Source organism: Molossus molossus, unplaced genomic scaffold (assembly GCF_014108415.1).
Source record: "Molossus molossus isolate mMolMol1 unplaced genomic scaffold, mMolMol1.p scaffold_m16_p_14, whole genome shotgun sequence".
In the NCBI taxonomy this organism is placed as follows: Eukaryota; Metazoa; Chordata; class Mammalia; order Chiroptera; family Molossidae; genus Molossus; species Molossus molossus.
Window position 1 is genome coordinate 56,513,328 of NW_023425349.1, and position 14,153 is coordinate 56,527,480.

A 14,153-nucleotide genomic window follows, 5' to 3' on the forward strand; every position below is an offset into this window, starting at 1 on the left:
GCGTGCAAAGACCTCACGGCAGAAAAAACCTGTGTTCAAGGAGCTGAAAGAGGGGCCGAGAGAGAGAGAGAGAGAGAGAGAGAGAGAGAGAGAGAGAGAGAGAGAGACAGAGAGAGAGAGAGAGAGAGAGAGAGAGAGAGAGAGAGAGAGAGAGAGAGGGGAGGAAGCAAACGAGCTGGCAGACCCCCAGATGTTTGCTCATTATTATACTGTGTGAAGAAGAATGTGGTTCTTCGGTCTCTCCCTCATCTCCTGTCCACCACATTTTCTAGTTACCTCATATTGACAGCTGAAAACTAAAATTATTTTAGTAAATCACGATAAGAAGCACTGAAGCTGCTTACTTACATATGACATCAGCTTAAAAATATCTCTGTGCGTGCACTGCGGAGCTCTTCAGAGGGTAGCTTGGTCTTTCAAGAGTATAATTTACTTCAGGGATAAAATCTTCCTATAACAAAACAAATACAGCAATTGCATTACTCATAATGTAATATAGATCAATGATAGCAAGGCGCATAGTTTTGCATTTAGGAGGTCTATGAATCCTGTATAGGCTATATATGTGGGGTTCATGTATATGTGTGTACATAGGTACTCTCTTTTTTTTTTTCTTTCGTCCTTTCTTTTTTTTTTAACCCTTACCCAAGGATAATTCTCCATTTATCTTCAGATAGAGTGGGAGGGATGGAGAGAGAGAGAAACATTGATGTTAGAGAGACACATTGACTGGCTGCCTCCCGCAAGACCCCGACTAGGGCCAGGGACTGAATTACAACCAAGGGACATGCCCTTGACTGGAATCAAACCCACAACTCTTCAGTCCACGGGCCAATGTTCCAACTGCTGAGCCTAACTAGCCAGGGCATTCTTTCCTTTCTTCTCTCTCTCCCTTTCTCCTTTCTCTCCTTCCTTCCTTCCCTTGTTCTCTCCCCCTCTCTCCCTCCCTTCCTTCTTTTTCCATTTTAAAGGGATCATATGTGGCAAAAATTTTCACTTATACATCACCTAGGGCAAGAGAAACAAAGGAAAAAATTAATAAATGGGACTACATCAAACTAAAAATATTCTTCACAGCAAAAAAACAAACAAACCAGCATCAAAATGAAAAGGGAACCCACTCTCTGGGAGAATATTATTTGCCAACAATACATCAGATAAGGAATTAATATCCAAAATGTAGGGTACTCATACAACTCAACAAAAGGGAAGACAATCCAATTTTAAAATGGGCAGAGGATCTGAATAGATACTTCTTCAAATAGGACATACAAATGGCCAGGAGACGTGAAAAAATGCTCAACATTTCTAATCATCAGATGCAAATTAAAACGACTCTGAGGTATCACCTCACACCTGTCAGAATGGCCGCCATCAACAACTCATCAAACAAGTGTTGGCGAGGGTGTGGAGAAAAGGGGACTCTAGTACACTGCTGGTGGGAATGCAGACTGGTGCAGCCACTATGGAAAACAATATAGTGTTTCCTCAAAAAATTAAAAATTGAATTGCCATTTGACCCAGTGACTCCACTTCTAGGAAAATATCCTAAGAAGCTTGAAACACCAATCAGAAAGAATATATGTACCCCTATGTTCATAGCAGCACTATTTACAATTGCTAAGATCTGGAAACAGCCCAAGTGTCCATCAATAGACGAGTGGATAAAAAAGCTGTGGTACATATACACAATGGACACTATGCAGCTGTAAGAAAGAAAGATCTCTTATCCTTTGACACAACATGGAGGGACCTGGAGAGTATTAGGATAAGTGAAATAAGCCAAGCAGAGATAGACAAATATCAAATGATCTCACTTATTTGTGGAATATAATGAGCAAAATAGACCCAGAGACACAGAAGAGGATACAGACTGACAAACCTCAGAAGAGGGGAAGTGGGAGGGAGGGAAGAGATAAACCAAATAACTTATATACATGTATGCGTAACCAATGGACATAGACAACAATGCTGGGGGGGGGGGGCGTCGGAAGAAGGGTGTCATTGGGGGAAAAGGAGAACCATCTATAACAAAAATAGATTAATAAAAAATGCCAAAAAAAAAAAGCTGTGGTACATTCACACAATGGAATACTATGCAGCTATCAGAAAAAAAGATCTCTTACCCTTTGAGATGACATGGAGGGACCTGGAGAGTATTATGCTAAGTGAAATAAGCCAGTCAGAGAAAGACAAGTACCACATGATCTCACTTATTTGTGCAACATAACGAACAAAACAAGCTGTCAACCAAAAGAGATCAGAATCATGGAAGTAGGAAACAGACTAACAAACCTCAGACAGATGGGGTGTGGGAGAAGTGGGAAGAGATAAATTAAATATATATATATATATATATATATATATATATATATATATGCATATATACACAACCAGTGGATATAGACATTAGGTTGGGAAAAGCAGGAGGGGTTGGGAGAAGGAAGGAAAGGGTCAACGGTGAAAAAAGGGGGACATCTGTAATACTTTTAACAATAAAAAAAATTTGGCAAGAAATTTTTCTCACTCAAATCATGTGATTTGAATATAATTTGTTAAAGGGATTTCCTGCTCTGGCCAGAGTTGCTCAGCGGTTAGAGCGTCGGCCTGTGGTCCAGAAAGACCTGGGTTCGGTTCCCACTAAGGGCACGTACCTCTGTTGCAGTTTGTCCCCGGCCCTGGTTGGGTCGTGCGGGAGGCAGCCACTTGATGTGTCCCTTTCATGTCGATGTTTCTCTCTCTCTCTCTTCCTCTCTCTCCCTCCCACTCTATCTGAATAAAAAAATGGGAAAATGTCCTCATTTTAATGTCCCCTCAAAATAAAAATAAAAAAATAAAGGGATTTCCTTACTTGAACAGACTGTGACTTTTCAGAGAGGAAGTAAAGGAATCCACTACCCCTGTGGTTAGAGTAATCATTATTCATTGTGTCATCCTATAACTCTAGGATAGGCCAACCTTTTAAAATAAGTCAGTATGACCAATTCATCTACATGGTATGGTGAAATCTAAAAACTGGGGGCACATGTTCATAGCAGCACTATTTACAATAGCTAAGATCTGGAAACAGCCCAAGTGTCCACCAGTAGACGAATGGATAAAAAAGCTGTGGTACATATACACAATGGAGTACTATGCAGCGGTAAGAAAGAAAGATCTCTTATCCTTTGAGACGACATGGAGGGACCTGGAAAGTATTATCCTAAGTGAAAGAAGCCAAGCAGAAAAAGACAAATACCACATGATCTCACTTATATACGGAATATAATGAACATAACAGTCTGAGGAATACAGTAGACCCAGACACATGGAAGTAGGGCACAGACTGACATTCCTCAGAAGAGGGGATGGGGGGTGGGGGGGGAAGAGATAAACCACAGAACTTATATGCATGTATGCATGACCAATGGACATGGACAACTAAGCCGGGTATGGGGCGGAGGTGGGGTGCGGTGGGGGGTGCCAATGGGGTAAAAAGGTAAAATATCTGTAACAAAAAAATAAATAAAAATTCATATTAAAAAAAATAAATAAATAAAAATAAAAGATATAAACTTTGGAGTTAATCTGAAAAAAATAAAAAACTGGGGGCACTTTTAACCTTTCATTTGAATTCTCCTGAAATGTGACAGGTCCCTTGGCTAATGGCTGTCCATCCGCAGTGGACAAAGTACTGGATATTCTCTCTATGGATCAGAAACACTCCCCACACTCCCATAAAAGTCAAACAGCCAGAACTCCTTATAAACGTTGAGCAAAGAGTGAAGATAGGGAGTATATAACATGGGGTCACTTTAACTAAAATTGTTAACATGATGAGGGTTCAGGCATGAGGAAAAACCCCATTTTTGTTCTAATTAGCCTGGGAACATAGCTGTTTTTGAACTTCCCAGTCCTGCATCAGTGCCTGGCTATGCATCTGGACCTCCAGATAACCCTCCTAAGGACTCCTGCATACACCCACCTGACAGCTAGATCACTGGCTGGGACCAGACCTCCTGATGCCCATCTCCCGCACCCCCTGACACCCTCCACCCTGACTGGCTGTCATCGAACTCATAACCAGTCTCGATCAATCCTAGGGTTAAGAATGCAGGACGGATCAATCTCAAGAATGCACTTTTTACTGTAAGAATTTTAACTTTTCTCTCTTCTTTGGAACACTAGGGTTTTGCCTGGCTGTTTCCAGTTTGCAAACTCTAGGACCCTTGAATAAATCTATCATTTATTTCCAGCAAAATCTGCAGACTCTTTTTTAGTTTGCTCAACAGCTTTTAGGGAAACATGTCTTCCATGCTGTGGCCTTACAAAAACTACACACACATCTCTGGATTCTTCCCTAGACCAGAATTCCTGTGCATGGTGGAAGGGAATGTGCTTTGGGCCAGTTACACTGTCTTCTCTAAGTCCTTTGCCAGGGCTCTGCTCCCTTTCGCTCAGGACCTCCTCTTGATGCTGTGCTCCAGATGAGCTGTGCTCACTGTCCAGTTCGAAGCCCCATTCTCTTCTGCAGAGAAGCCTGCCCTGACTCCCAACCAAATCAAATGCCCTCGTTATACACTCCCAGGACACTGTGTACCCTCCGTGGTAAGTGCCACAGTTTTACATTTATTTCTGCGGTTTCTTGATTAATGTCTGTCTCTCCTGCTAAGCTCTAAGTCCCAGGTCCCATATTATTCTGTCAGCAAAGATCTGGTTTTACTAGAAGCCCTGACCTTGTTTAGGTGTTGCCGAGCTCTGTGGGATGTCAGAAGACTGCAGATCCTTTCATGGATCTTCTTCCACGTGGACTGAGAACCAGGGTGGAACCTGCTCGACAGATTGCACAGGGTGAAGGTTATGCAGCTAATAAAAAGGACAGAGTACATAACAATATGGGTTGATATTTATGATTTCATAGTAAGAAAAAAGCAGCAACATGCAAAATAGTAAACACAGTGTGGTTTCGATGTCGTTGTTAAGCCTGTGCATAGGAAAATCCCTGGGGATAAAAACCGCCAAGGCGTTAAGAATAGTTTGTGTTTGGGTGTATGGCTGTGAGTGACTTTTCTTCTTTGTACTTTATTGTGTATTTTAGATTCTTTCTCTAAAGAACAAATCCTGCTTTTACATTTAAGAATTTAATCCAGCCCTAGCCAGAGTGACTCAGGTGGTTGGGCATCCTCCTGTGCACTGAAAGGTCGCTGGTTCGATTCCTGGTCAGGGCACATGCCTGGGCTATGGGCTCGCTCCCCAGTAGCGGGTGTCAGGAAGCAGCCAATGGATGTTTCGATCTTACATCGATGTTTCTCTCTCTCTCTCTCCCTCTGTAAAAATCAATTTTAAAACCTTAAAAGAAAAAAAATTTAATCCAAAATTTTTTTTTAATATTATTTGTATTGGTTTTTAGAGAGAGAAGAAGGGAAAGGGAGAGAGAGAGAGAGAAACATCAATGACAGAGACACACCAATTGGCTGCCTCCTGCACGTCTCCAAATGAGGATTGAGCCCACAACCCAGGCATGTGTCTGGCCAGGAATCGAACCAGTGACCTCTTGGTCCATGGGTTGACGCCCGATCACTGAGCCACACTGGCTGGGCAGTCCAAAACTTTTAAAACAAAATGGAATCCCATTGTTTTGCACCAGGAGGATTTTATTTTACATCTCCTTTACTTCAGGCCAAGCAGACCCAACCTTAACAGCAGGTCTTACCGGATCCTTCGGTTCCTCGAACATGAAGCACTTTCTCCTTCCGGAGGCATTTCCCATCACTGCGCCCTCTGCCTAGGACGCTGCCACCCAGCCCAGCCCTCGTGTTAGCTCCTCCCGCCCTCCAGAGCTCAAGGCAAGTACTGATTTCTCGGGAGGGTCCTTCCTGATCCCCTTCACGACGAGGAAGTCAGCCTCCCTATTTCAAGCAGTTAGAGTTCATGGACCCCTAGTCATAGGCAGTCCCCTAGTGGACATTTCGTCATTATTTGATTAATGTCTGTTTCTACTCCTAGACTGAAATTGAGACTGAAACTCTCGGGTTAATAGTTCATCCTAGGGCCTTGTAGGTACTGAATACCACAGGAGGTATTTAATAAATATTTCTTGAGTGACTAAATTCATCCATTCATTTGATGAATTCACTCATTGATTTTCAGGAGGCGGTGAAACTCCTAAATTCTGAGGCAGAATAAACAATTTTATTATGAAAATCTTGTTTCCTTAAAACACCTAAAGAATTTTAGCAATTTGGATAAAATTGTTCTCTTTAAGAAACGTACAATAAACATTAGAAATGACAGGAACATTTGGGAGGCAGTCAGTTGGTTATATGGCCGCCCCACTAATGAGGCCCTGTGCAGTTGTCCCTCTACTTAGTCTGGGACCCACATCTGGGCAACCCATCCTGGTTCTCTCTGTAACAAGCACGTTCAGCTGGTTGCCACGGAGACAAGACCGAGTGTACTACTGGACCTACACAAATCCATAACCAACCCAGCTAATGAAAGCACCATCTGAAGCACTATCCATGCTTCAGAAAATTCCAGGCATATCATTTCTATACTCCTCTAAGAATCTTTAAGAGGAAGGAATAAAAATATTTTGAAGCTATAAATAAAGCTAAAAAGAGCTGCCAACTGGACACAATGAATGTTTTTTCATACGTGTTGAGTAACCAGTTCCAAAACAATTCCTGCAATCTATTACCAGCATTGTTATGTACAATCAATACATGTGAAGATCTCTGAGAATGATGAGTCACCAGACAGGAGCAGCGCTGTGCCTTGGCTCAGCCCTGTTTCTTCTCATGCAGTGGAAGAGTGAGGCTGTGTGCTAGCCATGTTCCTGTCCAGATGTTGGAGACAGGAACAGGCTCAGGAGTGTTCCTCCATCCTTTGGGACTACCATGTTTCACCCTACCAGTTAAAAGGGTTTTCTACTTCCTCCATGAGAACCTTGGGTTGATTCTCAATTCAAAATTTGTCTCCCAACTCATCCCTGCAACCTTCGCCCTTACTGATTTCAGTATAAGCAGCATTTCTCATGAGCTCCTGTGATCTGGGCACAGGCGAACTGGTCCCAATTGTGCTGATGTGGGAAGAACCGTGAGTGAGGTTGGAGCAAAGTATGAGTAGCACATAGTATTCCAGAGGCTGCCTCTGTGATCATGCTGAAGTCAACAGGAATGGATTTGACCTCAAGGATACGAAGGGACAGCCTTCATTCAAAACAGCTGTCTTAAATACTAACTTCAGTGCCACTTCCCTGGAGGTAAGGTGACCAACTGTCCTGGTTTGCCCGGGACTGAGAGATTTCCCAGAATGCAGGACTTTTGGAGCTAAAACCAAGGTATTCCTGGACAAACCAGACTGCCTTTGTATGACCATGCTATTCTTTGTCTAATTTACAAATTCATGGTCCAGTTAATTCCAAAGTTATCAGATTAGAGTGACTTTGGGCACACAGAATTTGCTGGCTCATCAGAGAGAGATGATAAAAGTCTGGTCTGCAGCCAGAGTCGTCATCCTCCTCTCAACTGTGCTAATTTACTGTGACGAACTTGCAAAAGCTCCCCAGAGCCTTCCAACAAAGCCCAAGCTTTTTTAGCTTGGTTTACATGGTTCCCCTCAGACCCTCAGCCTTGGCACCCACTATTTTCCCAAGCGGGACTAACTTCTAGAAGCTGAAAGTTCCCCCTGCCTTCTCGCTTCCCACCCCTCTCCTCCAGGAACTCTGCCATAATCCAACCCCCTCCCCGTAAGGCCTATGAAGATGCATGTCCTCCATGAGACATTCCAGAAGTATCCTCCTCCTCCTCTATACTCTGATAACACTTGGTCTGTACTATTCTCATAGTTCCCCCTTGTAGAAAATTCTCGGGGTACATTTTTTTCCACATCCTCTGCTGGGTTGCAAGTTCTCAGAGATCAGGAGAAATGTCTTAAATGTTAGGGTTTCCATTATAGGCCTAGCAGATCAACTATCCTGTTTCCCTCTGGGGCACTCATTTTTTTTTTTCCCTTGTATTCAGCGAATAATGTCTAAGTGTCATTAACTGGTAACTGATTCATGTGTCTTTTTTCTTAAATGAAGTAAAATGGATGAGACACTTTTAACTGCAAAGAGTCTGCACTCCCCCACTCACACCCAGTTTCAATCCCAAAGATTTTGACTCAATAGATATGAAGCAATTTTTTGCTGAGTCCAAGTGGAGAACCACTGGCCTGCTTCATAAAGATATTCATGAGGCTGGTTGAATGAATGCATAAACCATCTAACAAGTTTATTTAAAAATAAATGAGGCCTTTCTAGACCTCCTCCCTGATGGAGTTAACCTCCTCCTGCTCTGTCTTTCCCCTACATTTGGGTTGTACTTCTGTCAAGTGCATATCACAGTCCATCTCACATTTGGGACATGGGGTTATGCCTGCCTCCCTTGTCTAGCGTGTGAGCCACTGGAAAGCAAGGACGTGCATGTCACGATCGTGTACATCACACATAATAGGTGCTCATTAAATGTACAGTCAGTTCAGTCTCTCAGAAGATCTATGCTGATTAGAAAGAGTTTGGGTAACATATAAAATCACACAAAAAAGCACAAAAAAAGCACAGGATTTTCTCCAGTTCTGGCAGCAGAGAAGCACTTTGTGGCTGGATCTTTGATCCTTACACCCATGACACAGCTGAGGAAACCAAGGTATGAAATGCCAAGTATTTGTGTTAGATCACGTCCCGTAGAGACAGGTGAGCACTACAGCTCCGGTCTCCTGACTACCACCAGTTGATGGTTATTTCCTCTCTTCATTTAAAATCAATTCTCGCTAAGTCCGTACATGGCAGGTAGCCTCTGCTGCTTTGCCAACCTGCCGAGTTCCGGGCTGGTAGGAAGCGGGTAAGCTGATGGAGATGGAGGCCGGGCACAGAGGCGTGTAAGTGTGTCTCTGACCACCTGTCTCTCGGTGCCAAGGCCAATTTTTAAAAATGTATGTTATAATATTTTCTACCAATAAAGTAACTAATCAAAAACTCACCATTCTTTAATAGATGTTATTAAAATACTTGATTTGGTTTCCTCCAGTCCATGATTAAACATTTTAATATAAAGGTATTCCATAATTTCTGCAAAACACTCAGTATGCACTGCCACTTTCTTAGTCCACCTCGAACTTAATGTAATTTCTATTCCAATGTCAGGGCCACTTTTGTTTTGGGATATTTACTATGAGCCCCTTTGTTATTTTGATATAGGGATGTATCTTATTCTCGTCACTAACATTGCAGAGTAAAGCAAACTGCATATCCTTTATTCAAAACAACCATCCTACTAATATCTTTAATGTCACTTCCCTGGAGTTAGGTGAGCAACTGTCCTGGTTTGCCTGGGACTAAGGGGTTTCCACAGAATGCAAGACTGTCAGGGTTAAAATCGGGACAGTGCTTGGCCAACTGGATGGTTAATCACGTGACTAGAGTGCAGTTCGGAAAATAAAGGTTCCTGTTCTCCATCTCTGTTCTGCCCTCTGGACACATGCAATCCCAGTTTTTAAAATCTGTAATGACAACATAAACAAACCAAGAAACCACGTCTAGAAAAAGAGAAAAAAGTATGTCCACATGTTGTTAATGTTTGTCTTTGGGCAACAGCACTAGTGGTGATTTTTTTCCCACTCCTTTTTGTTTTTCTGTAATTTCTAAAATTTCTATAGTGAACACTACTCTTATACTGGTGAAATCAAAAGCTTCAGTTTTAAAATGTATAATGTCTATGATCTCACTTATATACGGAATATAATGAACATAACAGTCTGAGGAATACAGTAGACCCAGACACATGGAAGTAGGGCACAGACTGACATCCCTCAGAAGAGAGGATGGGGGGGGTGGGGGGAGGGAAGAGATAAACCACAGAACTTATATGCATGTATGCATGACCAATGGACATGGACAACTAAGCCGGGGACAGGGGGGAGGGGGGGTGGGGTGGGGGGTGCCAATGGGGTAAAAAGGTAAAATATCTGTAACAAAAAAATAAATAAAATAAAAAAAATTCAAAAAAAAAAAATGTATAATGTCTAAAAATAGATAGAAAAACAGTATCTATGCCAAGTGAGCCGTCTGTCCCATTCTCAACAAACTTCCTGAGATATGTTTTCCAGGGGCAGGAGAAAAGGCGGAACTTTTACTATGGGGAAGCTCTTTACAAGAACAATCATTTTTCATATCAAGGTGTCCCCAGCTGAACATTCCTGAGGAAGCAAACTGGTGAAGTGACGGGCGTTACTCCGGCCAGAATACATGACACTGTTTAGGCGAAGAGGCGAAGAGACGAAGAGATGAAGAGACGGCGCTTGCTGCTGACCTTTCTCGGAGAAGGGGCTGGTCCCGCCGAGGGCTGGCAGACCTGGAGTGCTGGGAGGTGGCAAATGAAGTTTCCAGGTGGAAATCCGCATCTCCTTGGTTACTGTAATTGGGCGAGGGCTTTCCGAACTTACTGGAATATAACGGTGATGGTGATTCATTCCTTAAAACAATCCGTTCATCTGGTTCTTTGATAACCTGAGTGACAATGCGAATTACTGTTTAGTTATAGCTTTGCTTTTGTTTGCTTAATTCAAAGCTGGGGGGGAGGGGACAAAGAACTGGGGGCAAGATCTGTAGAATACCTGCCCTGGGATCTCCTGCAGTAAAATGGGCAGGAATAGAGAATACTAGCGACAAATGCTCAGGAGAAGAGGTCAAGGAAAGATCACTAAAAGTCTCTATGTTGGGCATGATGTAACAAGCCAAAATAAGTCCGGGCTCTACACTTTGCTTTGTGAGGACTTGGGATCATTGGATTTGGAAAAGATTTCATTTTTAAACAAAAAAGCTCTGGCATAAGAAACAGTATACTCCATTTTCTTTGCATACATCTGTTCTCATGCTGTAACAGAACTTTGCCTCTTCACCTTGACGAGTCAGTCAAACATCAAGAACAAGTGATTTACCAGCACTTCGTTAAAAGTATTCAACTAGAGAAAAAGCAATGAAAATCCTACTGATAAAGTAGGTATTGGGCCTACCTACACCCTCACTGGTGATTCCTCCTACAAATGAAAAGAGTTTATGAGGGGAATGAACAGACTGATGCAAAGCAGACAATGGAAGCCTGGACACCCCTTAAACTCCAGTTAAACTATAGAAATTCCATAAGCAGAACCAGCTAGAAATACACTTTTCACAACTGATTGGGAAAGCACAGTAAGTGATATTACAGAGTTGGAAATAAATGATGTTACTAATGCTACTTCTAAAATTACCTTTACGTTAGCTGCAAGGCTGTCAAGAGAAGAAGCTAGAAGAAAGAGGAACAGGTGATTCAATGACTCATTGTTACCAGTTACACCTAAAACTTGTTACATTTATTCCACAGCAGTACAAAAATATTACACAATGAATGGATTATTAAAGAACGTAAATGCTCCCTTATAAATTACACTATCACTTCTAAGTCTCCCTTGAGTCACGGCAATTCTATGAGTTTTTCTGTCCTCTTGAGGTCAACAGTGAGGTTATATTATCAAAGACAGCACTTGTGGGTATGGGAAGGGTAAAAGAGAATCTAAAGTAAAGCAGTAAGTCCAGTAACCCTTAAGCAGCCTGGAAAACACATATTTGTCTTGGTGGCTAAAAGAAAGCCACGTGGCTCAACTATAAAATTTATATACTCTGCCTCTTCTGCCATTCTCTTTACATTTGGTTTTCGTGGAACCTTATTATGCAGAAACTCTTGAGTACACTTGTCCAAGGTAGACATAAATATTAAATTGATATTTAATCAATATTACAATGAAAATGTAAGAGCTTGGAGAAACATGATGCAGCAAAAATGCAAGTCATCATTATTACCCTAACTACTCATCATAAGCAAAAAGGCCTAATGCCAGAGAATGGTAAGAAGTGAATAATACACACATAGACAAAACCAGGACTAAATTGGATTTTTCCAGGTTGAGGGGGAAAAAAGCATTTGAAATGAGTATTTACAAGGCCACCATGGCTTCCCCCAGTGTGACCAGGCTTAAGCAGTGACAAGAGGCTTTTCCTGGACTGCTGACTCCCCTTGTGCCACTGGCAGTAGAAGGAAACCATGAAAAGGGACTTTAAAGCCTGATGATTATCCTATCCTCTGCAAACGCAGGTATGTGTGTGTCCCTCTTGTCCCAGAAGCTCCCTTCTCCCAGCTCAGCAGGGAATCAGCAGCACTAAGGCCCTTTCAGTACTATAGCCACAGACCTGCCCTATAGTCCCCTGCAGTGATTCTGAGCAGTCCCTTCCCCAGAGGGCTTGCCTTTGTTCCTTTGCTTCTCAAAGTGCAGTCCGTGGACCAGCAGTATCAATATCACCTGGAAGCTTGTTAGAAAAGGAAGATCACAGGCCCCACCCCAGCCCTACTGAATCAGAATCTGCAGTTAACAAGATCACGAGGTGATTCAAATGCACATTCAAATTTGAGAAGCACTGCTTTATTCTACCTTAGGCCTGGATGAATGAGCTGACAGGTGACCTAAGCAAAGGTCTGGCTTGGAAGCTACAGGATCTGAGCCCAGAGGTCTGAACGTCTTCTCTAAATGTAGGTTTGCCAAAAACTTGGTATGTGACCTGTACACATTCTGTAACCTCTCTGGAACCTTAGTTCTCCACCTGCCAGGGTTAAGAAAAGATAAAGGCCAAGACCAACATGATATATGAGTCCTATCATAACTGGGCCAGCATTGAGCCCATCTGTCCTCTCCGGGAAAGGACATTTGCTGTTGCTTGAATTGGGTCATAAGGAAGACAGTAATGCATTTACAGGCTACCCTGGTGATTTTCAATCCAAAAAACTTAAATTAAATGTCAGAGGTGATAAAGCACTTTCTACATCAAACTACTCTGTACTTGGTTGGCTGTAGGTGCAGTCACCATGATCCAAGAACACTGGCTTGAGTTACCACAAGAGACTGTGCTGCCCTTTGAAAGTATAAACCTTTACACCTAAGACAGGGGACCCTGTTGGCAGGATGGTATTGATCCAGTCCCACCAGGAGTCAAGAGAATGGGCCACCACCATCCCTTTCTAGCCTAAGAATTTTTATTAAGTTCAGGAGTAGGTGAACCTCACTGCCATGACCTTCAGGATTGACATGGTTCATGTATTTCAATCATAAGATAAAGGTCTCCAAGGGATGCCTTAATCCAGTGACTCTTGATGTATGGCCCAGGGACCTCCCTTGGTGTCCCACAGAGCTTTCAGGAGATCTGCAAAGTCAAAACTATTCTCCCAATAATACTAAGACATAAGTTGCCTTTTACACTCTCATTCTCTCGTTACTGTAAAATGGAGTTTTCAAAAAGCTACACAACACCTCATGACGTCACCACTTTGATGACTAGTGATATGTGTGCTTGCGTATCCTTGTAGTTTACAAATTTATCAGTTTTAATTTCTAATATGCTAAATATTAATACATATCATCCACATAAACAAAAGCTCTTTGGGGTCCTCAGTGTTTAAGAATGCAAAAGGGTCCTGACACCTGAAAGTTTGAGATCCCATGCCTTACGCTATCTGCTTCACATGGAATCTGGCAAAGCAAATGTTATGTCTCCTGGTCGCCAATTCCCTGCTCTTTCCCATCCACAGAAATGGCGAGTCTTATTTGTTGGCTATCAGTGGTGCTTTCACAAGGAGTTCGCACCAGAACGAGCTGCTCCCTGCTCTTCCAGACCAGCCAGGAAACACCTGGTGACCACGTTACCCAGAGCAGTTTCCTTCAGCAGCCAAGGGAACTCTGCTCCCCGGGAACCCCTTCCCTGGAAACTACACAGCTGGAGAGTCCTTGTTTCCAAAGAAGCTTGTGATTCCATAGAATGAAAGGAGATTTAGAAGTAGAATGCATTTGTTCCCATAGGGAAATGTATAGGAGTAATGAGAAACGAGTACCTCTTCTCATTGGAAAGGGAAAGTTTGAAAACTTAGATTTTCTTCTAGATTTCCGGGAATGATGGTCTAAAATATTCTCACCAAAGGGCTTGGCACTGTCCACCTGTAAGAAAGGAAAGAAATAAGACTTGAACCCACCATAGCTTGTATGACCCTCTCCACATTAACTGCAGTGCCTTTCTCCCCCTCAGTCACAGGTCACGCAAGTGACAAAAG

General features: G+C 42.6%; 1 protein-coding gene across 3 annotated transcripts in view; it reads right to left on the reverse strand.

The window, feature by feature from the left end:
- Positions 1-361: 361 nt before the first annotated feature.
- The window catches only part of SPATA6L (spermatogenesis associated 6 like), a 50,945-nt gene continuing 37,153 nt past the window's right edge, over positions 362-14,153 (reverse strand). For all 3 annotated transcript variants that reach the window (XM_036262093.1, XM_036262092.1, XM_036262091.1), the window contains 5 exons: positions 13,938-14,040; positions 11,272-11,306; positions 10,332-10,528; positions 4,716-4,809; positions 362-451 (listed from right to left, as the gene is read on the reverse strand). In XM_036262093.1, the coding sequence (XP_036117986.1) occupies positions 362-451; positions 4,716-4,809; positions 10,332-10,528; positions 11,272-11,306; positions 13,938-14,040 (519 nt within the window). The remainder of the gene's footprint in view (positions 452-4,715; positions 4,810-10,331; positions 10,529-11,271; positions 11,307-13,937; positions 14,041-14,153) is intronic.